The 27,158-nt window shown below is 40.0% G+C and overlaps 1 protein-coding gene and 1 long non-coding RNA gene across 9 annotated transcripts in view; one reads left to right on the top strand and one right to left on the bottom strand.

The window, feature by feature from the left end:
* The window catches only part of LOC308484942, a 55,138-nt gene extending 43,481 nt beyond the window's left edge, over positions 1-11,657 (top strand). Inside the window, exons 5-7 of one of the 3 annotated variants that reach the window (XR_013990199.1) lie at positions 8,976-9,429; positions 10,409-10,493; positions 11,520-11,641. This is a non-coding gene — a long non-coding RNA (uncharacterized lncRNA). Of the gene's footprint in view, positions 1-8,975; positions 9,430-10,408; positions 10,494-11,519 lie in introns of all 3 variants that reach the window. The other 2 variants (XR_013990197.1, XR_013990198.1) reach the window with 2 other exon arrangements.
* Positions 292-26,902, bottom strand: N4BP2 (NEDD4 binding protein 2). Of its 6 annotated transcripts, none has more exons than XM_081019775.1 (19): positions 26,766-26,902; positions 23,525-23,705; positions 22,662-23,008; positions 20,912-22,076; positions 19,781-19,908; positions 19,238-19,326; positions 18,358-18,434; positions 17,241-17,396; positions 14,781-16,641; positions 14,390-14,672; positions 13,432-13,517; positions 12,903-12,948; positions 11,498-11,727; positions 9,496-9,614; positions 8,953-9,088; positions 8,512-8,700; positions 7,448-7,616; positions 6,170-6,293; positions 292-4,707 (listed from the first exon to the last, which is right to left on the bottom strand). In XM_081019775.1, the coding sequence occupies exons 3-19, from the start codon at positions 22,888-22,890 to the stop codon at positions 4,662-4,664; spliced, it is 5,133 nt and encodes a 1,710-aa protein (XP_080875901.1). In that variant the 5' UTR covers positions 22,891-23,008; positions 23,525-23,705; positions 26,766-26,902; the 3' UTR covers positions 292-4,661. The 6 variants fall into 6 exon arrangements, with proteins under 6 accessions (XP_080875901.1, XP_080875898.1, XP_080875899.1 ...); XM_081019772.1 differs by adding an exon at positions 24,983-25,061 and having other exon boundaries at positions 14,390-16,641; positions 26,766-26,893; XM_081019773.1 differs by adding an exon at positions 25,020-25,061 and having other exon boundaries at positions 14,390-16,641; positions 26,766-26,893.
* Between the last annotated feature and the right edge of the window lie 256 nt (positions 26,903-27,158).

The raw sequence follows: 27,158 nt of genomic DNA, 5'->3' as shown, positions 1-27,158 counted from the left end.
TACTGTGTGGAGGGTTGTTTATTTTTGGTACGGTGACACATCGACCCCACAATTGTTTTCCACCACTTACAATCTGAGCTAGCGTAGCCCAGACCCAGGTTTAGTATCTCAGTTAAGAACCAGGCGTCTCTCTCTGAAAATCAGGTTGTTCCACAGTTTACGAAGACAGGTTATTCGTGTGTTAAGGTTATATCTCATTAATTTCCTTAAATGGGAGTGGGGAGCTCCCACGCCAAACTTCAGTTTCATTTAGCTCAAGCACCTGATGACGAAGAATTCTTAAAACGAATGTGTATTTATTAAACTGGATTTTATTTGAAATTATTCACGTAAGAAATTTTATGTGCTAACAACCAAACATTACAAAAAAAGATAGGAAACCAGAAGAGCTTTATACACCTAAAAAAAATGAACAGTAAAGAAATCTACTTACATACTGGCCATATTTTTGTGACACAATACTGGATTTTTCATTGTACTTTTTTATTATAGTAGAGTAGTATAATCCCGGTCAGTAGTTGAGAGTTGAACTTTTTCTCCCCTTTTGAAAAGAGCAAGATTTTCCCCATGTAAACATTTCCCACCATCCTCACACACAAGTTTACATGGGAAAACGTTTGTCATCTCACATATGACTCACAGCAGTTTACACAATTGTCATGGCCAGGAAAGAGTGCTGCTGGGATCACAGGAAGGGCATCTATACGATCACCTGTTTCGCATGTTCATCCTTGCAAAATGTGGTAAAGACATGTATGTGAATATATAGCATGTGTGCTAGCCTTTAATGTTTCACCACAGCAAGCTGAAGTTTACGTAAAGTCCATATAGTTAAGGGATGTTACATTCTTTTTCAAGAAATGAAGAAAGGATAAGTAATGTTTTGAAACCTGAACTGCACATACAAGCTTAATATCAGTTATAATCAAAATATCTATCTGTTGAAAATATTTGACACTGGGAAGGCTATCATTTCCATAGGCACTTTCACAGAAACCACTGCCCTGAGTAAATTTAAATCTCTTTTCAATAAAACATTTAGAGTACAATTTTTGCAGCCTAAGCAATGACCCTAATTGATATAAGCATATGCTCATGACATCTTCTTTGGAGGCTAATTTAAGACGTTAATAAGAAAAAAAATGGGTACCCAGAAATTATAATTCTTCCTCATCTTAAGACATTTGACTTTTTAAGAAATTAAGCATGGTAAAAATACCAAAACAAAGAAAACAATTATGAACGTTGTACTGAGACATTGAAAAGAACACATTTCCCTTAGGTATCCTTACAGGTATTTTCAGATTTAGTCTTAATTTCTTCAGTTGTATTTTTTTCCCTAAGAAAATATAGAAGTTATTCACAGTTATTTTTAAATAATCTACTAAAGTGTAGAAGGGAACGGGAGGCTATAATCCAGCAGCCGCTTCTACTTGGCAGGTTCTATCGAAAGGAGTGAAATTTTTACAATGTCACAATGGCTTGGATCCAAAGTTCCTGCGAGAAGAACTCCGTTCATGAAAAGAGGACAAAAATAGATCAGCATCTGAAAAGATAAATCTGCCATCGCATTAAGAGAAACTACCTTGGGGCTGTTCACATAATGGTTATCCTAATATGGGTAGCTCTTCCACGTGTGTCGTTACCCCTTCTTGTGTGATCAACACTATGCATCTGCTCAGGCTAGTTGGACATGGAGTGAAGATCCCAGAGTCAATAGTGGTTTCCCCATGATTTGTACATGAAGCAAAACATGCATGCATGTCCTTGCCATACAGACATATCTGTACAATGGTAATGGTGAAGCATCCCTTATTTGCATTAGGTTCCTTAATAAGTATTTTGATGAACACACCCATTCTGGTACACAGGAAGGTGAAAAGTCTGAAAAAGCCAATTATTTCAATGGGAGAAGCAGTAGTAGTTTCTTTGGCTATAGGGCAGCCCACATAAAAAGGGGAGGGGGAATCTAGCCACCAAGCAACTAACATATTTAAAAGTGCTTGATTTATAAAAATAGAAGAAAAAGGTTTTGTTTTTCTCCCATAATGACATACACCCCTAAGCAAAAAAAAAGGCAGTTTGGATTTCTATACCAGGCACTCCTTCCATCATCTTTTTCTCCAGATTCAAAAGCTATCTTTTCTAAAACTCATTAAGCTTAGATATCACTATAGTAGGATATAGGTGGTAAGTCCTGTAAAAACATACTAAGGACTGGATGAGTTTCCTTTCTCCCTGCAATGTGCAGGAATCTGTTCCCACTCAAAGATCTCTTTGAAAGGATCATAGTTAACTGCAGGTTGCAACTTTTCAATAGTTGCACATGCACTAAAATGTCCCAATTTAACTGGTGTCCATAACATATGTGTGCAAATTCTGTTGCATTATATGTCAAAGAAACTGGCTGCTTCAAAATTCTACTGAAATGGCACCTTTAAGATATGAAGGGTTGTACCAATGTTATTTTCTCCACTGATGGAAGGCACTTAGGAGGCTTCCATCAGTGGCATGGAGAGGGAGGCAATTGCCATATATTCTTCCTCCCCCATATAGACTATTGTGCCCTTCCAATCTGCTCCAGAGGCTAGGGAGAACCTTCAGATCAGCACAGGAGATGGCACTGCAGGAGGGAAGGGGGAAACTGGCAAAATTTGCCGCCTCCCTCCTTCCACTGATGGACGCTTCTGATAGAAGTCCCCATCAGTGGAAGGACACAATTGGTTGTAACTTGAAATATTTCACACTCACCTATTTACACAACGGCTCACATGTAATCCTCAATTGTTTTAAAAGCTTCATAATTATAAAACAATTTTAAAGAGCACTTGCATGTCCACGCTGAAAGACATGTATACATTATTTGCATATTCTTGAAAATAAATGTCACCTATCAGTTTTCAAAATATTTCTATATGTATTAATTGGTTTGGATACAGAGGCACTGAATATCATGGGAAATGTCATTCAATTTGCAACTAGGATCATCCAGTTTTGATATTAAAATATGTTTAAAAAATACCTTGAGTTGCTTGCTGATTCTCAGCCATGAATTAACGTTTAAAAATCCACACAAAATATACTATCAATAATGAGGATACGTTTTCAAATGAAACTGCATCCCTGTAAGAGCGATATGCATGCACACATTGCTGTACTTCCTGATCTGAAGGAAACCATGTATGTTTTAACAGCAGCAGTAGGAATATGAGAATGTCAGTAGATGTAGCTCCCTCCATCAGTACTGCAATGGTAGTAGCTGCCATTGATAAATGCTTTATCCAGTATTGTCCAGTATTGTCGTTAATGGCATATAGGCTTGCTCAAACCTGGCAAACCCTTACACGGCGTCAGTTTGCTGGTGTCTTCTCTAATAGACCATATGTAATTTTTATACAGACAGGATGGAGTCTATGAAGATTCCTTACATTTTCTCCCACCACAAAGAATATGGAAATGCCAACCCTGATCCAGCAACTTTAGTCACACGTTCAGGAGTTACAATGCACAAAAAGAGCTTCACTGCAGGTACCCTTGTACATTTCAATTCACACAGCAGCTCCCTGTACATATTCTCGTTGCACTCATGAGCCAGTGCACTTAATATTTTAAGCGAAAATGGAAGAATTTTTCCATCAGCGCAAGAGCAGGGGAAGACCCGTTGAATTAGCGGGCTTTGTTATGCTGGCTCCCACTAGCACAAACATATAGCTGAATTCAGCTCTTTATACGTCACAAAAACTGGGACTTCTAAAATTTTGTTGATTCTAGTGGCAACTGTATAAATGAAAGAGGAAATGGCTCCTCATTACTTACATAACGGTCAAGACCTTTAGGTACCCATGTCCTTTCCCAAAAAAGCTCAACCATCTCATCAGGCAGTATTGTCAACACTTTCCATATATGAAGAGAGTTGAAGAGTTGGGACAATCTGAGCAGATAACTCACTGGGGTATGAGACGACGTATTTCTCTTAAGTCCAGGGAAATGTTAACACCTAACATTTCCTCTTCTCCCCAAGGAACATAAATAATTATTAGCTCTTATTACTTCAACCCACTGCATCATTTTCTCCCCCCAAAACTTTTAATTATTTCAAAGCATCTTAGCTCCAAGTCTTAAAAACATGTAAGCCTAATGTTGACAGAGCAGAGGTAGTCAATATGATACCCTCCAAATGTGGATTACAACTTCCATCGGCCCCAACCACCATGGCCAGTTGCCAGGAATGATGGGGAATGTAGTCCAAAATATCTGAAGGGTACTATGTTGGCTTCCCCGCTTATACAGAACAAGGTAAGTTTTTTAAGAAGATAATGCTTGAGATATTTGTGGATGTTCTTTAAATCTTTAAATCTGAGAAGGACAGAGTGTTTCAAAATGGAGCCTTCCCTTTGAAAGTCAATTTCTTGTACAGAAGTTCTCTTCACATGGACTCCTTTTATAGCATGAGGCCAAAAAACTATTTCCCTTAAAAAGAAAAAAAAATCCATTCAAATTTGGCGAGGAAAACATGCTGACAAAAAACACACCTGCTAAAAACATTAAAATATTTCCAGTAAAATATTGTTATTTAAAAGTAGCACAGGAACGGCATTATATTCTGAAGTTGTTTGTATGTCACTTATAGCAGCCTTTCCAATCCTCTTGGTGACATCCTTTTACTTCAGCATGACTTTCAAGCAGCCTGGCTTTATTTCTGTGAACCTGTGAATCAGGATAATATTGTAAGCAACCATTTAAGGTTTGATTCAAACTGCAAGGGGTAGGAAAACAGACTTTAGCACTGTTCCACAAATGCTTGCATAAGAATCCACACAGTGGTATACAGCATTTCTCATGCTCGTTTGTGTAAGGGCTTGTGCGGGTGGAAAGGTTTTTTAATCTCTCATACAATGCTCTAACATTACACAGCATTACATGACACTTTCACCATATAGAAGGGCAAGTTTGAAATTAAACCATCCTTTTGGCTGGATGAAAGAAACTACCGTATTTTTTGCTCTATAAGGCGCACTTTTCCCCCTCCAAAAATTAAGGGGAAATGTGTGTGCGTCTTATGGCGTGAATGCTGGCTCCTTGGCTTCAGCAACAAATCCTCCGAAGCACAGAGGGAGCGCTCCCTCCGCACTCCGGAGGCTTCGCATTGCTTTCACTGAAGCCTGGAGTGCGCACTGACCCCTCTCGCTCTCCAGGCTTCAGGGATAGCCGCCTGAAGCCGGAGGCTTCGGGTTGGTTCGCTGAAGCCAGGAGAGCGAGAGGGGTCGGTGTGCACTGATCCCTCTTGCTCTCCTGGCTTCGCTTCGCTGGAGAGGCGCTGCACAGCTTTCCCTCTCTGCGCAGCGCCCCTTCAGCGAAGCGGGAGGAGAAATGGAAGGGGCTCCATTTCTCCTGCCGCTTCGCTGAAGCGGTGCTGCGCAGAGAGGGAGAGATATTTTTTTTTCTTGTTCTCCCCTCTAAAACAAGGTGCGTCCTATGGTCAGGTGCGTCCTATAGAGTGAAGAATACAGTAACTTAAGAAATAATAAGCCTAATAAAGAGGTATTGCCTCAAATAAGTTTGCTTTCTGTGCCCAAAGATGCTTTGGAGCTTGTTAACTGAGAAGCAGCCTCCACCATCGAGTCACAGAACAAACCACTCATGGGAATTTAAAAATCAGATTGGGGCACAGCATGTGGAAGAGAGGTTCACTGTTCACACAAGAAAAAATCCCACTGGCATTGACCAGGTGAGGTGTTGAAAAGACAGAAACATGGCAGAGCACAAGGTGGGGTGTATTTGGGCTAGACCAGAGAGCTAAGGGAGCAAAAACAACTCATTTTCTATTATTCCCGAATTCTCTCCCAGCTCTAGCCTTCCACTCTTGACTTCACCCATTACCCTTTCACTAGATTTAAATAACTCAATCTCAAATCTCCTTTCTCACTTGATTCCGTGTTTACCACCATAGGCAAATAAAAAGAAAACCATCATTAGCAGCCAGGACTGTCATTAGGAATGACCTAGGATCCTAGATACAAGCTTCCTGCTGCACTCTGCAGACCTGGCAATAAGCCTGGCTGAGGAGCTTAGCCCAGGATGTCTACTACGCTTTCTAGTGAAATAACCACCAGTTTTTAATTGGTTAAATGCAGATCGCAAGTTGTCAGTAACGGTAGGTTCAGCTCACCTGAACTTGTGGCTTGTGAGGTATTTCATAACTGCTGGTTTGATGCGAGCAACTCCTCCCTGGCTATGGTTTCCCTTTCCTGTGATCACGTAGAGATATGGCTTACCACCAGCCAGGTTGCATTCTGTTACACAAGAATAAGAATGGTCACAATATTCTCTCTTTATGAATTCCACATTCAACAGATTAAAAAATTTCTTTTAGAATATATCTAAAATCTTTCAATATGGTAAATTTTGAAATACAAAGTAGCCTTAGACTACAGGTCCGTCTAGCCAAGTACTGTCTACTGTGATTGGTAGCAGCTTGCTGGTATCTCTATCAGTACTGCTACTCAAGAACCTTTTAACTAGATGCCAGGAATTTAACCTTAGTAGTGCTATGTGGGAACCAGGCCGAGGGCCTTCTCGGTGGTGGCGCCCGCCCAGTGGAACACCCTTCCATCAGATGTCAAGGAAATAAACAACTATCTGACTTTTAGAAGACATCTGAAGGCAACCCTGTTTAGGGAAATTTTTAATGTTTGACATTTTATCGTGTTTTTAATATTCTGTTGGGAAATGCCCAGAGTAACTGCGGAACCTCAGCCAGATGGGTAGGGTATGTATGTATGTCTATACAGTGGTACCTCGGGTTACAGACACTTCAGGTTACAGACTCCACTAACCCAGAAATAGTACCTCGGGTTAAGAACTTTGCTTCAGGATGAGAACAGAAATCGTGTAGCGACGGCGCAGCAGCAGCAGGAGGCCCCATTAGATAAAGTGGTGCTTCAGGTTAAGGACAGTTTCAGGTTAAGAATGGACCTCCAGAACGAATTAAGTTCTTAACCCGAGGTACCACTGTATGTATGTATGTATGTATGTATGTATGTATAAATAATAATATTAACTATTATTATTATTATTATTATTATTATATGCAAATTATATGTTCCGTCCATGAAGGCTAGCCCATCCACTGACATGGAAAGTAACCCGTCCGTTTTAATACAGTGGTACCTCGGTTTTCGAATGTTATCCGTTCCAAAAGACCATTCAACTTCCAAAACATTCGAAAACCAAAGCCGCAAAGGGCGGTCTGCAAATTCAATAGAGAAAATTTGAAAAAACTCAGCGGAAGCTGTTTGACTTCTGAGGCTCATTCGAAAATGGAAGCATTTATTTCTGGATTTTCGATGTTCGAAAACCAAAACGTTCAACTTCCGAGATGTTAAAAAACCGAGGTACCACTGTACTGTCCAGTGTAATCTCTGTAAACAAAGAAGTGTTCTTGTACCTTCTGTTTTCTCCTGCAATACTCTACCCAGGTGAGCCAAAGCTTCATCCACATGAAGACCATGTAGGTCCAAAAGGTTTTCAGGAAGCTTCAAGGCATTCACTTTCTCAAAGATTTGCATGGCAGCATCACGGTTGGCTTCTTTCATCTTCTCCTCGTGAAGGCGACCCTTGATGCAAACACACATCTACTGTAAACATCACAAGGAGCAACCTAAGTGCAGCACTGGGGTATCAGGATTCAAAACAGCACTATAGGCAGGGAGTTGTAATGTCTCAGAACAGTGACATGTGCATTTAGACTTAACTTGTCAAAGTAGGTCAAGTAAGGCCTGTCAGGTGGGTTTCAGGAAGATGTAAGTCACAATGAGACTGTGTGAAATGAGCAGAGATCATAAAGGTAGGAAGAAAAAAGAGAGAGGAAGTCAACTTTGTGCTCCCTGACTGTGTACATATATACAACTGGTAAAAAAACAACTCAGTGTGCCTTAGCTAAGAGAATCACCTGAAGGTTTCAGTATGGCAATTATGGTTTAAAACACTATCCCACCTGTAGAAGTACACAATACATGCTGGGGTCCAAAAAACTATGCAAGTCGCTCCATGGCTATTTTGAAATGCAGTAATTTGTGATATGGCATAGGAGCCTGTTACTCAATAAGCAAAAAGTCAGAGTTTCTATTGTCAATGACCAAACACTCATTTGCATGCAATGTAGCACTTTGAATTCCAGCCATTGTTAGTGAATAAGCTCTTCCATTGTCGTCTTATATTCTAATCCAACAGCACTTTGAAAGCCATGAGTTGCTTGTTTCTGAATTAAAATGCCATGTCCACACATTTCCAATTTATTTCAAAATAAATGTTTCTGACCTTATTTGGGGGGGGGGGATATTTCTGCACATGGTCTACTAGTTCTGCTATTGGAGATTCAAAAAGAGCATTGACACTTGCTTATGCGGTGATTATCAGTGCAAACACCAAAAACTTACATGATTACGAATGGCCAACATTTCCAGTAAAGAAGGCAAAAATTGCAGAATTGATTCATTAAGACAAATTTACCCTTTGAACATAAAATGCTGCTACAGACTTCATTCCCATGCGATACGCCTCCCCGGCTTTTCTCAGGCACTCTTGCTTGTGCTGTTGGTGAAGAAAAGCTTCAGCCCTGAAATCATCATATCCTGGATATTCAAAGTCTTGAAACGCCTTTGCACCAAGAATGTCTTCTGGTTCCTTGCACCTTCTGGCCTATAATTCATAGGTGTTACACTTAGGACATGGTCCAAGGCTTATTAAAGTAAGACACCTCCAACCAAAGACATTTTCTATCTGCTCAGTTCAAAACAAGAAGCAATCATATATACTCCTACTGACACTGACTTTTATTTACTATTTATGAAGTCCTTTCCCTAAAATGTTAAAAATGCTGAGGACCCATATTTCACTATAACAGCATCTTATTTAAACGTATTTGCAACAAATGTGCAAGATGGTCATTACCTTTCTCTCTCGTGTCTTTAAAGCACTGCAAGAAGAGAGTATGGCACCCTGGGCAGTCTCTCTGGCTACAACTGTCTTTACTGGATCTGACTCTAGAACGCTGTTCAAAAACTGGACGGTTTGCTCCAAGGAATAACTGAGATAAAAAAAAAAGAAGCAGCAGCCAGTGAATGATTCAAGACATATCACAGAACAGCAGAACTTTGTTAATTAACAAGAAAGGAAAAAGCAAGACACACACGCGCACACAAGGAAGAGAGAGAAGCTTGCATTCTAAAACCTGATCTTTAATTTCTCAAATCAAATTCTAGCACCAGGCAAGTCTCCCGAGGAAAGAATTCCAGAGCCAGAACATCACAACAAAGAAGGTTCTGTCTCTGGTCACTACTGGCCTTATCTCAGGCGACAGGAAGATCTGGAGAAAAGCCTTCAAGGGTAGTCTTGAACAGACTTGTGCAGTATAAAGCAATTCAAAAGGTATTCAGATCCAAGCCATTTAGTTCTTTGAATTTAGCAGCATCATATGAACAAGCAAGAGCTCACTTGTGGTCCTTGAAGATTTCCATTAAGACGTTTGGGTTAATAGCTGGGAATAACTCCAGGAGTTGCTTCTCTTTCAGTTTGGCAGCGCAGTCTTTTCTAGCCATGAAAGGAGAGCGTTTCTAATCCAGAAAACAAGTTTACATTATAATTATATTATTAGAAAAGGCTTTGTAGAAAAATGGATCTAATAAAGAAAAAAGATTTCAAAATTACACAGTTTTCCACATTTTGGGGTGGGTGACAACCAATTTTTTCCTCCTCTCTCCTGTGTGTTCCCAAATCTGCTCCCCTGGGTAGAGGCAACCTCCAGAGCAAATCACAGGGCAGGTTGGGGGGCAATGCAGAGGAAGAAGTATAGTAATTGTGCTACTTCTTCTCTCACAACATTGGATACCACCCTTTGTTATTGGTTCCAGATTATTTAGGGCTGGCAATACTATTTATAGGGAGACATTTTCTAGCTTCAGCCACCTGAAATTTAAATCATAAAAGGCTGCTTGCAAAACTGTATTGAAGAGACTGTTTGGTTTGGGAGATAAAGTAGCACAATATGGTGGCTATAAGCTGAAGTTAATAAATTAGGGTAAATCAAGATGATTCATGGGGGATACCACTAAAAATCTCCGTTTCTAATTTACATCTTAGCACCAATGTACATATGAACAGTCAAATTACCACTATGCCACACTTTTGGTCTTCAGGAGTACACAAAACAGGGAAAAATGCATTAGAAGCAAAACCTTGCACATGGTGCTAAATGTGTCATTACAACTATATCCATTATTTCTATACAGTTGCCTATGTGGGGGGAGGGGGTAATTTTCATCATGACCAGGGTGCAGTAAGGAAAGATTTAACTCTTCCCTTCTGAGAAATTCTAATAGAAATTTCTCCCACATGTTATTCACCTCAGAAAACAAGCTCCCATCGGTGCCAATTACTTCATTTATGCCCATCTCATTTTGAGAGTCAACTATACCAAGAAACTGGAATTAAAGGCAGGTTTCTGGCTCTAGACTTTGGCTAAATCGCATTTCAGCCCCATCCTACTCTCTGTTTTAGCTTCACAAGCGCAACAGAACCACATAGTTGTTGTACAGCACCACTTTCTGTTTAATCCTCCCCTATCAGCTTAATACATCAACATCACTGGTGGAAAGTTATCCTGGAGCAAGATGGCAGGGCCACCCTTACAGATTTTATGTGCTAGAAAACAGTCACTTGCCACCCGCTCCCTAACCTAAACTAATAACCAACTTTCTAGGCAGTGCAGCTGCATTGCAAGTGAAACTTTGTGAGTGTTTGCAAAGCGGTTACTGTTATAGCATAAGGAAGTGGTGAGTGGGCCAAGTATGAGAACTAGAACAAGAGAATGAGAGGTCCATTACGGGAGCCTAGTGGCTGATCTTATGCCCTGCTGCATGCTTCAGCTCACAATGAGGGTGAAATATAGGAAATGCATAGTGCTAAGGGGCAACATATGTGTAAAAGGTTTTGACCTTTAAAGCCCTTCACGGCCTAGGCCCATCATACCTGCGGGACCGCCTCTCCCGGTATGCCCCACGGAGAGCCTCAAGGTCCGTAAATAGCAACACCCTAGAGGTCCCGGGCCCTAAGGAAGTTAGATTAGCCTCAACCAGAGCCAGGGCCTTTTCAACACTGGCTCCGGCCTGGTGGAACGCTCTGCCTCATGAGACCAGGGCCCTGCAGGATCTAATTTCTTTCCGCAGGGCCTATAAGACAGAGTTGTTCCACCTGGCCTTTGGCTTGGAGCCAATTTGATTCCCTCCCCCTCTTTCTTTTTCCTTTCTCCTCCTGTGATGAGGCTGCATTTTAATATTTTAATGTTTCAATATTTTTAATATTATATTTTAATCTTGTTTTTAAGTTGTATTCATTCAACTTGTTTTATTATTGCTTGTTAGCCACCCTGAGCCCGGCCTTGGCTGGGGAGGGCGGAGTATAAATGAAAAATTATTATTCTTATTATTATTAATCATACCAGGTCCTCTTTTTCTTGTAAGGCGATTTCTTCGGACATTATCTCCCGGAGTGATACTTTCTGCGTCTGGACATTCCAGTGATCCATGAAAGGAAAAAACTCTGAAGCAGCTGAGTTTTCAGGTAGCGTATCTGTAGGCAGTCTTTCGGTCTTCTGTACTTGACAGTTTGGGTGCGGAGAAAGAAGGCTGTCCAGCTCATCTAGACAGAATTGCTCAAACAGCATGGGATCTACAGAAGCAACAAAGCCGGAAGGTGATGAATTGTTTTAAAGGAACAGTTTCAAATACAGATAATCCAAATACATGTATTTTTTTATGCATTTTGAAAGGTGTCACTTGTATTAAGGCATAAATAAAAACAGACTGTTAAAACTATTTTATTTTACTGTGTTTTTCTAACTGCGACACATGTATATTGATGGCACATTAGTATTTACTCCCTGCCTTACTCCATGTTGTGCCTGTGCACCTGAAAAAAACATGGCTGATTTCACACTCCTCTGCTGGCTCCTCCTCCTTTTGGGGAACTTAATTTCAAAAGCAGTGGCTTGAAGCACAGATTGTGGTTCTGAGGGTCTGAGAAGTAGATCACACATAGGTAATTCCACACCTCTGGCCTCTCAGTTGCAAAGCTTCGTGATTTGCTCAGTCCCTTTGTGTTCACGTGCTGTTCTTTACAGCATTTTTACTACATACAGTGGTACCTTGGGTTACATATGCTTCAGGTTACATACGCTTCAGGTTACAGACTCCGCTAACCCAGAAATAGTGCTTCAGGTTAAGAACTTTGCTTCAGGATGAGAACAGAAATCGTCCTCCGGCGGCAGCAGCAGCAGGAGGCCCCATTAGCTAAAGTGGTGCTTCAGGTTAAGAACAGTTTCAGGTTAAGTATGGACCTCCAGAACGAATTAAATACTTAACCCAAGGTACCACTGTACATGCTCTTTCTTTTCACAAATAGGTAGTGCTTTAAAAAAAAAGCAACAACTAAATATATACATAGATAATTGTGCATCCCTATTTCAAATAAAATTTGCTGCACATATAAAAGGACAAGAAATAAATAAACCTTAATCTGAATGTAGATGAGATAGACAGAGGGGCGGGGGAGAGTAAGAATAATATTGTCCAAGCTAGAGATGTGCAAAGTCAAAAACAACACTCTGCTAGGTCCTGAAACCCTACCTCCTAAGGTGGCTGTATGATAAGATGGGATTACCCACATGACAACAAATGTGCTGCTATATTTATTTTACATAGAATAACTTTGAAGACTGAATAACTTTGCCATTCCTGCTGTATTTTTTACTATGTGGTGATCAGAATCTGGATGCACATCTAAAAGGGCACCCAGTCTAAATAATGGAAGGCCCAGAGTGGTTAATTAGAACAACATAAGCTTACCTTCTTCAAGAAGCTTATGCAACTCCTCTTCTCTCCTCTGTCGCTTCTAAATTAAAACATTTTAAATTCAATTAATCATATTATTAAGTTTTAATGAATCTCCAATTAGTTTTTTTTTAAAAAGGATTAATAAAATTTGTTTGGACAACTGTACTCAGTTTACAACAGGTTCAGGTTGTATGCTTATCACTTCAAGCCCAGACCATTTGTTTATAAACATTTTACCATGTTTTTAAACTAAGTTTTTCTGCCTGTGTTATCTTGTGGCTGCATGAAAAGCACATGAATCAGACCTTTGACATGTTCCTCTTTAAAAAGTTAAAAAGTTAGTTGGTTCAAAATTTTGATTGTATGTTTAATAACTTTTATTTGGAGTATATGTGACCTAAGTATAATCATGCCACTTATTTACATGCACTATAAATTCTGAGAAATATTTTAACAGGGGTCAGCTAAGAAATAAATACCAGTGCTTTTTAATGCAAGCATAAGATGCCACAGACTTGTCTTTAGAAAGAAACTGACTTACTGTAATAGATGCTTTCCATTTTTCATGAATTTCTCTGGCTAAATTCAGATCGATATGAACCACATAATCTTCAGTAGTTAGAGATCCTTATTGAATAAAAAAGCTAGAGGTTAAAACACTGTACAAATTAAATGTAGTTCAGCCAAGCTTATTCTTAATCAAATATCTTGGCTTTTTTGTAGGATAAAGCATCAGTTCCTGAAATAATTCAGAGAATCTGTCTCAAAACAGAGCAATATAACACCACTTTGAAACACAGCTTAATTTATAAACCACAATTCTAATGTGGAATAGGAAATAAATTAACTCAAAGGAGTATTTTTAAACAACAACAAAATCAGTTTGACCAGGTCCAAATTTCACTAAGGAGGAGGACCCAAAGTGAGAATATGGAGATGATGAAGCTAATCAGACAGACAGACTTTGGACCAGTGATAGGGACCGTGTGGCCCCCCAGGCGTTGCCATACTACACCTTCCCATTATTTCTGACAACTGGTCATGCTGGTTGGGACTAATGAAAGCTGGTATATTGTCTACAATGACTGACTTCCCAGGATTCTCTCTCAACCCAGGGTCTTTCCTAGGCCTACCTAGGACCTTCTGGATTCAAGGCAGAGCTCAATGCTCTACACTGAGCTACAATCTATCGCTTGTCTAGAAACTGGACTTAACAGGGGCACCTTAAATCTCTACCCTATTGGCATTCCCAAATGTAGACTTTTAATTAACTTTATGTAAGTGAATGGCTGCCATTCACTCATATGGTGGAAAACAGAGCAATGACTTGGAAGATTTTGCAAAATGAGTAAAAACTGCTGACCACTACCGAGTCTGACCACCACCAAGATACAGGTGAGTCTTTTTTCTAATATCTATCAATGGCTGTAGCTTCAAATAACCAATACTTTTGGGTTTTTTAACTCCTAGCATTTTTTTAAAAATCATGGTTTTATTACCTGAATCAACACCAACAGGTCCAAATATTTCACTTAATTGAATGGCTAGTTCAGGAGGTAAGACCAATTCTAGGGAATTTATATTCACAGATTTTGATACAGGTGTGGGGTTCACTAACTTGCTTTTATCTTGATTGGGTATTTTGTTTTCTTCATTTTTTGCTGCAATTAGAAACATTGGTTTACAATTCATTTTTTTATCCACCTCAAATTTGCTGTCCTTGCTTGCAGAGCCCTCTGTAAGTATTAGATGAGATGGGAGCTCTTCTATAATTGAACACTCTGAATGTTTCTCTGAAGATGTGTTTTCTATTTCCACATCAAAAGTGGGTTTCAAAGTGTTAGGGCCTCCATTAAAATCATCAGCTATAGTCACAGGAACACTTAAGTCCACTTCAGTATGCAACACCTTGTTCGGCTGCTCATTTTCTGATATCATAACGGAGTTCATCTCTTTTGTATGTGTGGTATCTAAAAGTGGTTTCTCATTTCCTGATTCTTCGACATGAGTTCTTGGAGCAGACGGCATTAAATGTTTGTTTTCTGCTGTGGAAGCAGTTGAAAAGTTGTGTTCATCTTTAACGGTGGAAGCTTCATCACCTCCATCATCAACAGAGAGATTTGTTATTTCTGAATCCTGACTAATTCTAGAAGACACAGTTCCTTGAGTGGTTTCCTCAGAATCTGCAAGTCGTTCTCTATAACCAGCGTTTTCATTAGAGTCAAGAGACTTGCCAGAAGGCTGAATCTGTGCTTCCTGCAAGGGTCCAACCTCATCATCTCTGCATAACTTCTCAGCAGAATCTAACAAGATCCCTGTAGCCCAATCAATGTCCCTGTTACATCTTTCATACAAGTCCTTCAGTGCATCAAATGAAACGGACTCAAAGAGTTTACACAAAATATTCAGATTCTCAGATACATCAATGTTGACAAGTTCACTTTCTTCCACATATGTGCTTTTCTCATAAGTTACTTTATAGGGTATTTTTTCTGAAGCAGTATGAATGCCTTTTGGTATGAATCCATCCAGTCTGCCATTTAATACTTTGGTATCTTCCGAAACAATAATTTTCCTTTCAAGCCTCCACAGGAGAGCAAAATCCTGGGGCTCCGTCTGCGAATACTTATTGGCCTCTGCCATGATGCATTCATTGGGTTTCTCTTCCAGCAAATTAGACAGACACAATTCTTCCTCTGGTTTACTGAGGGCCAAATTGTTGGTAAATGTTAGAGCTAATTTATGATGCTTGCGTGCCCTTTTGTTCTGCACAGACTTTTTCTCACTAAGAGTTTCAGAACCAGAGATTTCAGGTGCCAAAAGACTTTCCTTCTTTGATGAGACAAGTAGCTCTCCAGCACCTGCAGATGTTGTAGGAAGTACCGTTACTGTGTTCAGAGTACTTTCGTTAATATTGCATTGACTACTTATAATCTCTTCTGATTCACCAGTGTTTCTCTTGAGTATTCTTTTCATTTTGTGCTGTCTTTGCTCTAAAGAGTTTTGGACAGGCCAGTCTCCTACAATCAGCAGTTGTGATGCACCTTCTTCCGTATCATCAACAGACATACAGGCAGAGGGCTGTTTAATTTCTTCCTGTTTACTCTGAGAAAGTGGCAGCTCTTCATGAATATTAACCGGATTTACTTTTTCATCTTCATCTAGAATTGCTAATGCATCAAAATTGGGGATGCTTAGACCTTTATCCTCTTTGCCATTCTTTATAGTCAGTTTTTCTGACCTTCTAGCTCTTTTCACTCTCTGCCCCATAGTTTGTTCTATTGGCCAGTCTCCCACAAAATTTACTGTCTCTGGCCCTACCGGTTTATCGCAGCCTGAATCTGCCTTATTCATGTTTTTTGTCAGTCTTAACTCTGCTTCTGTTAGTACTTCAGCACATTGATTTGCTTCAACTTCAGCTATTATGTCCTTGTTATTGTACTTCTGAATATTTTCACTGAAATTTGAGAATTCACTTTCCTCAGACTTTACCAAGTCCATCTTTTCAAGAGTAGAATCAATTTTGTCTGTCCTTGATGATGCATTGAGATCTATGTCTTCCAGAGAGACATTACATTTAGAAGTACAGTCTTGAACCCAATGCTCCAGTTCTCTCTTTTTATTCAGGAGAGTCTGATTTTCCACTGTAACTTTCTGTGACTGATGCTTATCTTCCATACTTAATTCTATGCATTTCAAAGGTGAAGGAAAATGTTCCTTGTTTTTCCCATAATGAGGCATATCTTCCTTCCTGTAAATCAAACAATGGATTTTTAAAATGGACCTTTAAAGGAAAAAATGCACACCTTAATCATCTTTACCTCTGCTAAAGCATTTAAGCCATAACATCTTCTAATATATATTGAAATATTTATATACATATTCCTAGAAAGAGAGAAGGGCCAAGATGGAAAAAAAAAGGACTGCTATTGAGTCAATCCCTTCTCTTGGATGTAACTGGGATTATTATTAAAATGATAACTGGATGTTGAAGGGAAGGAGTCAAAGAAAGTGGAGGTTGTTAGATTATGGAGATATATAAAACCATGCTACTTCTGAAACTGAAAGTGTAATTATTCAGCACATTCTGTGATATAAGGTCTTAGTTAGACTCACAGACATTTGCTTTCACACTTTACAGATATAGATAGAATCATAGAGTTGGAAGGGACCCTGAGGATCATCTAGTCCAACCCCCTGCAATGCAGGGAGATGCAGCTGCCCCACATGGGGATTGAACCTGCGACCTTGGCATTATCAGCATCATTAACTAACCAAGTAAACTGGCTTGAAGTTTTGTATTTCAATACTTTTGATACTTTAATTTTAATTTTGATACTTTAATTTTACCCTTCTCCCTTTTTGTGGTGAAGAACTTCATCACAGGTGGCACTTTTCAATTCATCTGGGATTGAAGAATTCAAAATTGAATTAACAGTCAGGCAACGTTCATATCGTTCCAACATTCTTTTGATCGTCTCTTTTGATACGCCATGAATATTTCGCCTAAACATTAAAAAGAACAGAATATCTGAGAATGAATCTCACAGTAAAAGGCATATTCCAACTTTTGTTGAAAACATTTGAGGCAACTATTAAACATTTAACTGAAGCTGTTTTCCGTGGTGTTACAATTTAAGGAGCAGGTACTGAGAATTTTCCCAACAGCTGATGGTGCATAAACAAGCAAATAAAGGTTTGTGCAACATGAAAACCTACACTGCCATATCACGTTGCCTAAGTAATAAATAAATAAAAAGTAGTAAACAGGTAGAGTTCCAAACTGGGTAAAATAGATCTTGGCACCCTTTACTTTCAATTTCTACTTGACTATTTAGCAACAGCTTGCTAAATGTGGAAAAACCCACTGCTACAAATCATGACATTTTAAACCACTTTTCTTATAGCTTTGGAAATAATTAATGGCCAGAAAGAGTAGATTTTCTTGGGTATTTTTTTGCCCATGCCGACTTTAACTTTTATTAGCAATGGACCAGAGAAAGAAACAATAATCAAAATCTAAAAATTATAAAGGAAAAAGGAGAAACAAAATACAGTTATTAGGTACTACTTTGCTCGCCACTTATATATATGGAAGATCATGTTGTCACAACATCCCACCTCCCTATCCTTAACCAATGAAGATAATGGGCTTGAATAATAGTATCTATTCTTGAGGCTCTTTAAAAGAATCTCTGTAGCTGACAGCCACAGAATATTTTTGAAGCAACTGAAGCTTTACATGAACTAAAGGTACAATTCGCAAACGAATTAGTCCAAGTAATCACACAGGTTCTCTTGGAAGAAAAGAGAGAACAATTCATAGTATTACAGCAATCCCTATAATTTGCATTTGCATTTTGGGGTTCAATAAAAGCTGGTCTCACTCCTACTAGCTCATTTATCTGAAGATATTATTATTTCTTTTCAAATATGCTATAACAGAATCGTGAGGGGTTTTTTTTACCTTTCCAGTTCTTTTGGTTTAAACTTCCACCAGGTATCCGGTTCACGAAATATAACCTTATATTTGTGTTCCTGGGACTGAATAAAAGTGTAAAAACGCTTGAGATACATCCCTCAGCAGGTTAAGAATACAGTTAAAAATGAACCAAGTCATAGTTCAGAACACATCTCACCCACCATCATTGCTGGTCACAAAGAACAAGATCTTCATCAAAACTGTACAACATAAGCACTCATGATAAATGTCTCGTGCTTAGATAAGAGATCTAAGACTATAGATTTTATAGTTGTACAGTCGTACCTCGGGTTACATACGCTTCAGGTTACATACGCTTCAGGTTACGGACTCTGTTAACCCAGAAATAGTGCTTCAGGTTAAGCACTTTGCTTCAGGATGAGAACAGAAATCGTGCTCCGGCGGCGCAGCAGCAGCAGGAGGCCCCTTTAGCTAAAGTGGTGCTTCAGGTTAAGAACAGTTTCAGGTTAAGTACGGACCTCCGGAACGAATTAAGTACTTAACCTGAGGTACCACTGTAATCCTAAACACACTTACTTGGGAGTAAGCCCTATTAAACTCAGTGGGACTTGCTTCTGAGTAAACATGCAGCTTTTCCAAATGACTAATATCTGGGCTCCATTAAATGATGCTTGCTCTTGCAATTGTACCCAGGCAGACTGAAAGTATGTTTTGAGCTCATGTTCTGCTTCTCCATCCTCACTGCATTGAGTGTGAAAGCATTAGGCCAACTCAATCTCCTCCCCCCATCATCTCAACAGCCTATAGAGAGCATGAGCTCAAATACCTCCATGCTGTCTACAAATATGCAGAGAAAATGTTAATGGGCTTTTGATTCAACAATAATAACTTATGGAATACTAACCAATGCAACATAAGGTTTCATTTCCCAAGCCTGTGTGTTTGTGTTGTCTATGATTATTGGAGTGATGCTTTTTTCAAATGCTTCTTTGGCTGAAAAACATACCAGTAATTATTTTTTTTAATGTATTAATAAAACCAGCATTTTTATGTTAACTCAGTTAAAAGAAAATTAGAGAAAGCACTGCATAACCATGACAAACCACTGCAGAAACACTCAAATACTCAAAGTTGTCATATGCACTAAAATATATGAACCTACGTTCAACTATTCAATATACAATACTAGCAATATGGCCAGAAGTATGACCAAAGTTTGTAATCAGGTGACTGACAGGTAGGCTGTCTTGTCGACCTGTCAAAACAGCCTGTGTTATGAGGGAGAGCTCAGGATCTGGCCCTCTGGCCTATCCAACCCAGTTAGTTGTTGTTTAATATGTGCTTATAGGCAAGCACCAATCCTGGCACAAGAACTTCATTAAGTCTTCTCTATTTATAGATTCCAATATTCTTAATCAACAATTGTTCAACTTCATCTAGCACATACCACGTTTCCGGTTCCACTCATGTGCGTCTGCTAAGCAATCAGCATTAAATTGGTACTGTCCATTTTTTTGGTAAAAATAATCATCCGTACTAAGAATGACACCACCAGGGTTATCCTCAAGCAAAGCCCTGCAAAAAAACAAAAAATGCTGAATCAATCATCTACCCTCCCTTCCCCACTCTCAATTTCTCTTTAATTGTGCACACACAATTTTGAGCCTCAGCTGGGAGAGAGGGGCATTGTGTAGTAATATGGATAAGCCATTCTAAATCAGGGCTTGTGCTATCTATGTGGCACACGTTTTAACTTTAAAAAGTAGCTAAATCTTGGGGACATGGGTGGCGCTGTGGGTTAAACCACAGAGCCTAGGGCTTGCCAGCCAGAAGGTTGGCAGTTCGAATCCCCGTGACGGGGTGAGCTCCCGTTGCTCAGTCCCTGCTCCTGCCAACCTAGCAGTTCAAAAGCACATCAAAAGTGCAAGTAGATAAATAGGTACTGCTCCGGCGGGAAGGTAAACGGCGTTTCCATGCACTGCTCTGGTTCGCCAGAAGCGGCTTAGTGATGCTGGCCACATGACCCGGAAGCTGTACGCCGGCTCCCTCAGCCAATAAAGCGAGATGAGGGCCGCAACCCCAGAGTCGGCCACGACTGGACCCAACGGTCAGGTGTCCCTTTACCTTTACTTTAAATCTTGGGGAAAGTTTCAAACATTATTTCTGTCCTCCTGATATATAAAAAAAAGCCAAGAGTACACAGCACCATTCTTGGGCTGTCACAATGCAACACAATGATGACAGCAACTTTCGGTGTTAAAGCACATGATCAGGAGTGTAGTCACTATATAAAAACCATGCAAACCAGGAAATCAGCTTTGGAAATGTATGCTCCTTCACACTCTCCTATCCAGAGCAATCCTCTCTCACTTCCTAAAGTTGACAATGGATTAATATTTAACTGACACAAAACAGTGGCCTCCCCCATAGATAAAAAGATAGTGAGGGTTTGAAAATTATGGAAAAGAGGGGATCTGGTTTGTGTCTGTGTATACACATAATGCAAAGTCACAGTTAATGCACATACATGAGTGTGAGAAATGATGCATTTTTAAAGAAAAATCTATGAATACTCTACCTTGCCAAATGTGATTTGCCTGATCCAGGAACCCCTCTAAGAAGAACAAGCACATGACCTGCGAGAGGAATCTTTCTTCTCATCATGTGACAAACAGGAAGCTGGTGTACTTGAGAAATGTCCATTTTCGGCAGAGAGGATTTGCTGTCCCAAGACTGTGAAGTTGTTTGAGAAGAATATATTTTCCCAAGACTCCTCGAGTTTGAAGCAGGCCTCCACTTCCCAGGGCTGACAGCAACTGGAGTTACAAAGCTATGGCTTGCATTTTGAGGATAAAAGACAGGCGCCATTAGGTTCCAGGTACACTCCTGAGACTGTTTCTGAAGCACAGAAAATTGTGAATTCCACATCGGCTGAGACTGGTCAACATTTGTAAAAGGTGTCAGTTTGAAAGTGGATTCTGCACATAGGTCAGGAACAGAAGTATTATAATAATTATTACACACAGTCACTGTGTTTCCCTGTTTTTCAGTCTTGTGTGAACAAGAACTAGAATTGTCAGACACACTATTTTGAAATTCTGCAATCCCCTGGCAGTGTTGAGCAGACACGTCATTTAGGGTTGTAAGGTCCAAAACAACTTCTGGAACTGCACCACTGTCAAGTACAACTTCAGGTAAATTACAGTTCTCTGGGATTTGTGCAAAAATATCCACATCATTTGTCTGAATGCCTGATTTTCCACAAACTACTTCAGAGGGTTTGTCACAATCTGGATTTAAAGGAGTGGAGGTTTCTAATTTTTCACTGTCTGTTTCCTTTTTCTGCAAAGAAAGCACAGTATTGTAACCCAAACAGGGCTCTGCACACCCAGATAACTCTTTAACTTGATCAGAGCTACCGTGGTCCAAAGCCAAAGACAGATTGCCTGAGATATGGTCATTTTTTGAATCCTTCATTTCACTATTTAGATTACATTTCTCAAAAGGATGGCACTGCAAGAAAACCAGTTCTTCAGATGATGAAGACTTTTCTGATTCTTCACTAGATTTCACATTTTTTATTGCAGCAGAACTTTGGCCCTCTATTTCATTAGTAACACAGCTTGGTTGATTTTCACCAACCAATGATGCAGATATGGAATCAAAACCTGAGACATGTGGTGAAGATGTTATTCCCTTAGCAGCTGTAGACAATTCTAGCAGATAATCCATAGTGTCTTCAACTATGAAATGAAGAAAAAGCACAGTCACTGGAAGCGATATGAAACTCATTCTAAACTACAGAAAATATAAAGATCATTGTACAAATAGACATTGAATTTAAGATTTATTTCAAGGTTACCGTGTTCTTCAGACAACCTGAAAGTTCCCAGTTGCAGTGCCAACAACACGGATCAATATAGTCAGGCACCTGTCAAAGGCCCTAGGGCTCAGAAAAGCCATCACTGACCTTGCTGTCATCAGAACTGTAGCATGGTACTGCTACCAACATTCAGTTATGCTCTGCTCTCCATTGACTAGCTTACCCAGCCATTATGTTAGATTCCCCAAGATCCAATGCCTGATGTCAGGCTGTGTAACATAATTAGTGCCAGTACGAGGTAAGCAAATCTGTAGGAAGAAGAGCCAAAGAGCAACGCCCTGAGCTAATTGGGGTAACTATTAGGAAGTAGTTTGTGAACTTGTGCATTGATTATTAACAAGTGGCTGTTGTGACAAAATGTCCTTGATACCCCATGTTATCACCTCTCTCTCCTTATCACTGTGTTAAACACAAATGCTGACAATATTAACAGAATTTGATTTACCTCTGAAATCACATTCAGATAGCACCATGTAAATGACAGTAGGATCCAAGTCAGAAAACATTTCTGAAAGACTGCTGAAGAGTTCTTCTTTATCAATCCCATGCGGTGTTTGTAACATTGTTAGATCTACTGAAGGCGGTACCAAGTCGGCAGATGCAGCAGGCGTCGCTTCTGAGTTTATGCTCTTTCTTGATGGGCTCACACCAAGATTTTTCTTTTTCTTTGGCATTTTTTTCTCCAAAATCTATTTTCCCTTGAATTTTATTTCGTCTACATAACACTGATTATGTCATGAGCAAGGCAGCGTCATTTGTACACAGCACATATTCAGTTCAGAAACAATGAACCTAGAAGGAAGACAAGTATTTTCAAACATGTATTGAATCACATTTTTCCAAACTCTTTGGTGTACACCAAAGATGTGACATTCTTTAATTTTTTAAACTCTAAAGTCTAGTTCTAAACTGTAAGTGAAAAACATTTTATTGGCAAAGGCTGCTAACGCTCTTCATCCTATATATCAAGTTGTCAAAAGTCATAATAAACACAATCTTTGTAATAAACAAAATTCAAGAACATTTCAGACTCTAGAGTAGTGCCTAAATCTTACATTGTATGGCAGATATTTTAAATCCAGGTCTTAGTAAGCATTCACAAAACTGCAAGCTTCACAGGATTATCCATAGAATCAATGCTGTGACAACACATACTATATTAGTATAGCAAAACTATACTAAACCACACATTAATTAGTACAGGGTCCACAGAAAACAAGAGTGCTTTAGGAATTAAATACCAATATTGTGACAGTCAAACATAACAGCTTTAAAGGTGCAAATATTTACTCACTTTCAGGAGCATACCTTTAAATTTGATAAAGATAAAATTAGCTGGTCCTCTATTTCCACATTTCATCAGTTTTGGATAAATTGCCAAAACAAAGTTAACACCAGGAAGCTACATCAGGCCACACTTCTGTTTGAAACTCCTGTGTGTATCATCCAGTCTGGAGTTCGCTCCTTTTGTTCATGAAGGTTCATTAAGCTGCAACAAGAAAAAATCAGGACGGCTCAGAATTCAGATGCAATTAAATTCAGAGCATACTGGTATACACAGAAGTGGATTTTTATTTAATTTTTTCCTTGTCAGGATGTGCTGTCACACACACCCTTCAATTCTGGGGAGCTTAGCTGCAGACAAATCAGTTGTTTATACTCAGCAGTGGAATGTTAACCATCTTCCTACCAATAACTATCCCATATTAATTGTTTTTATGCATTGCTCTTCTCTGATAGCTACACGTAGGTCATATTTGTCCTAGACCAAACATTCTCATTCAAGAATATAACTTATTGCAATGGCATTCAGTCCTTCCATCGAACTGAAACTGCTATTTCAGACTCAACATTTCCTCTGACATGTGGCATTTTGGAGGGACATGAGAACTGCAGCAGCTAGAACACTTATGTGATCTGGGCACTCAGATTACACAAACAGCCTAATCATTTCTGGGCCCAATTAAAGGCTTTGAATGTTAAAACCCTGTATGGCTCAACCAAACTGCAAGAGGCAGTGGAAGACAGGAGTGCTTGGCGTGCTCTGGTCCATGGGGTCACGAAGAGTCGGACACGACTAAATGACTAAACAACAACAACATGGCTCGAGACCACGTTATTAGAAGGATAACCTACACATGCATAAGCCTGCCCAATCCACCAGTCAGAACCATTAGGCAAGCAATTCCCTGGGACGGGGTTTCTTAATAGTAGCTCCTTTTGAAGCTACCTCCTTTTGAAGCTACCTCAAACACCTTTTGAACACCCTTTGCAGACAAATACACATAGCCTTATCATGGGTGGTCTTGAATAACCCTGATGACACATTAATTTAACCTTGCATTGTGCTCCACCTGAAAAAAAAGTGTGCCTGTGAATTGTGCTGCACCTGGAAAAAAATATTTAGCTACTGCTAATTTTTCTGTTTTTCATAACTGTATTTTTTATGAATTTTAGAATTTTGTAAACTACCTTGTGAGAGGCAGACTAAAACTTGTTAAATTAAATCATCAGTGAATCTACTTGTAGAGAGGTGTCTGCTTAACAGATTATGATGACTCATGCATAAGTGCAGCAAACTAAGAGTTCAGAGTTTTACCCTTGAGCCCACTTACACAGGTTTGTTTTAGCACCAACAGAACTCACTAAGTAATCCGTCTAAAACATTCTCACTCATTGCTGCTTCTTAGCAGAAAAACCTATTATGAACTTTTCATCAAGCATGGCAGCTTAACAAAAGCACACAAGGTAGCTGTGAATATAAACCTGGAAAATATAACTTAAGATCATGTCATAAAATAACCATGTTTTCCACAGATGTATCTGTTGCCCAAGAGTGTTTCCCCTACAACAAACACATAAATGTTTAGCTGATTTATAACTATGTAACATTAATCAAATGACTCTTGTTTTACAATGGCTTATTTGCTCAATAGATTATGGCTACCTCTTAGACGTTTGGGGAAGAAGAACAGATTATTCAAAATTTACTTGAAAAAAACAATGAGAAGGGAACTTTTGCATGTTTACATGAATGTGTTCAACTACCCCTCCTAAAAATTATTACCCAAGCTAGCATCAAGGGGGGAAAAGAACTTTTTTAAAAGGCAAAACAATTTAAAGTAGGGTTCCTCTTCTCAATCTTTACAAGTCAGCTACATGAATCATCTGAGGATTTGAGTGTTTGAATTACAACATGGTTATCTACCCAACCTGTCTGGCAACAAAATTAAAACCTGGTCTTAAATGTGTCACCTGTTTTTAAAAGGTTATTTGTTGCATCCACATATTAATATCAGGAAACCAAATCTTTTTTGGTTGGGGGTTGTTTTGCTTTCTGCTGAAACTCAGGATGAGCATATGCTTATTTTAAGCTGTTACAAACTGTGCACTTACAATTGCACTGATTAGTCATTAATTAATATGCTTTTAGGGTGATTTTTTTTAATGTTATATAATGTTCATATAATAAAGTTATTTAATAATGAATATTAATATTTCAATATTTATACCCCACCCATCTGGCTGGGTAGTTTTTGAAATGATTTAGTAATTAATCGTTATTGTAAGGATTTATTGATTGGAATTTATGTTCTGTTGTGAGCTCTGAGCATATTTAAATGGAAAAGCTGCATACAAATGAAAGTATTTCCGTAATAAATAAACTTGAAAAGTGCATTAAAGCTTACTACATGTTTCTCAAAATTAAAACAAAATAATAATGTGAGAGAGAAATACTAGTTGGGCACTCTTTGCGTTTTGTTTTCCTTGTACTACAGTTCTAGAAATTAAATTTTAAAATGCCTTATACTGTAATTAGGTAGTTGTAAGAAGTTTTGGAGTTCTGTACACTTGCAAAAAAAACCCCAAAATAGATAGCCAAGGCAACAGAACATAGCAACTCTTGAAATGATTTTTTTCCTTTCATTGCAGCCATGTTTCCAGCTTTTTATACACCTCCCTTTACACTGACAAGCAATTAGGGAAGAGGCGCTTGATCTCTGCTAAAATCCAGATCCCGAAAATGTATCTGCTGGTTTTATCATGGTCGAGCTCGGTCTATGAAAGACTAGGGGCCGGCAGAAAACTCTGAAGATGAGCCTCTGAAGTATTCGCACACCTTCAAATCTAAAAATAAATAAATGAGAATGCAAAGCAAACCAACAAAACAAACACCTCTCCGTGGGAAAGAGACACAGACAGCCTCCCTTGCCACATCCCCGCGAACATTTCCCTTCCAGCAAAAAGGAGGAAGCCGCGGGGCCGAGGGGCGGCGCGGCGAAAAGCGATGGCACTCTGCACACGCTCAGAGGCCATGAGTTCCGGAGCGAGCCCCGCTCCCGCCGCTGGGAAAAAAGTGGGGGGAAGGCGAGACAAAGGGAAGGGGGCTGAGGGGAAGCCGTGAGCCCCGCTCGCCGTCGAGGCATTTCCCCGGCCGACCTCCAAAGGGGGCGGAATGAGGCCCGAGGAAGGCGGCCGAGCCGTCCGGCGGCCGAGGGAGGCGAGAGGCCTGTTTTTCCCTCCCTCAGACCCCCGCGCTCGATTTTACCTCACGGCCGCGGCGGCCGCCTCCGACCCTTTCGTCTCCGTGCCCGCGCTGCTCTCGGCCAGGCGCGAGTCGCGTAGGGATCCACAGGCTCGCGGGCTTGCTAGGCCTCGAAGCCGGGGACGCAGCGCCTCTCCAAGGCCGCTCCCGGGACTGCAGCTCGGGAGGAGCGGCGGCGGCGGCGGCCGCGCGTCCAGGGCGGGCACAGGCGCCGCGAGGCAGGGGCGGCCTAGGCCTCACACCGGGCTACTTCCAGGAGGGGAAGTGTGAGGCGACGGCGGCGAGGAAGAGGCCTCGGCTTCCCAGTTAGAGAAAAACGCCGCTGCGTTTCGGAGAATCCAGAGAGGGAACCCGAGGGTCATCTAGTCCAACCCCGTGTGATGCAGGGGGCGGGGC

This window comes from Podarcis pityusensis (assembly GCF_964106645.2).
Source record: "Podarcis pityusensis genome assembly, chromosome: 9".
Lineage (NCBI taxonomy): Eukaryota > Metazoa > Chordata > Lepidosauria > Squamata > Lacertidae > Podarcis > Podarcis pityusensis.
This window is presented reverse-complemented; position numbering and strand designations above follow the sequence as displayed.

Coding starts and splice junctions, on each gene's coding strand:
- N4BP2 (XM_081019774.1), bottom strand. CDS start 22,890: ATGCCAAAGAAAAAGAAAAATCTTGGTGTGAGCCCATCAAGAAAGAGC. Junction 17,397..18,357: donor AAACCAAAAGAACTGGAAAG/GTAAAAAAAACC, acceptor TTTAATGTTTAG/GCGAAATATTCATGGCGTAT. Junction 13,518..14,389: donor ACCTGTTGGTGTTGATTCAG/GTAATAAAACCA, acceptor TTATTCAATAAG/GATCTCTAACTACTGAAGAT.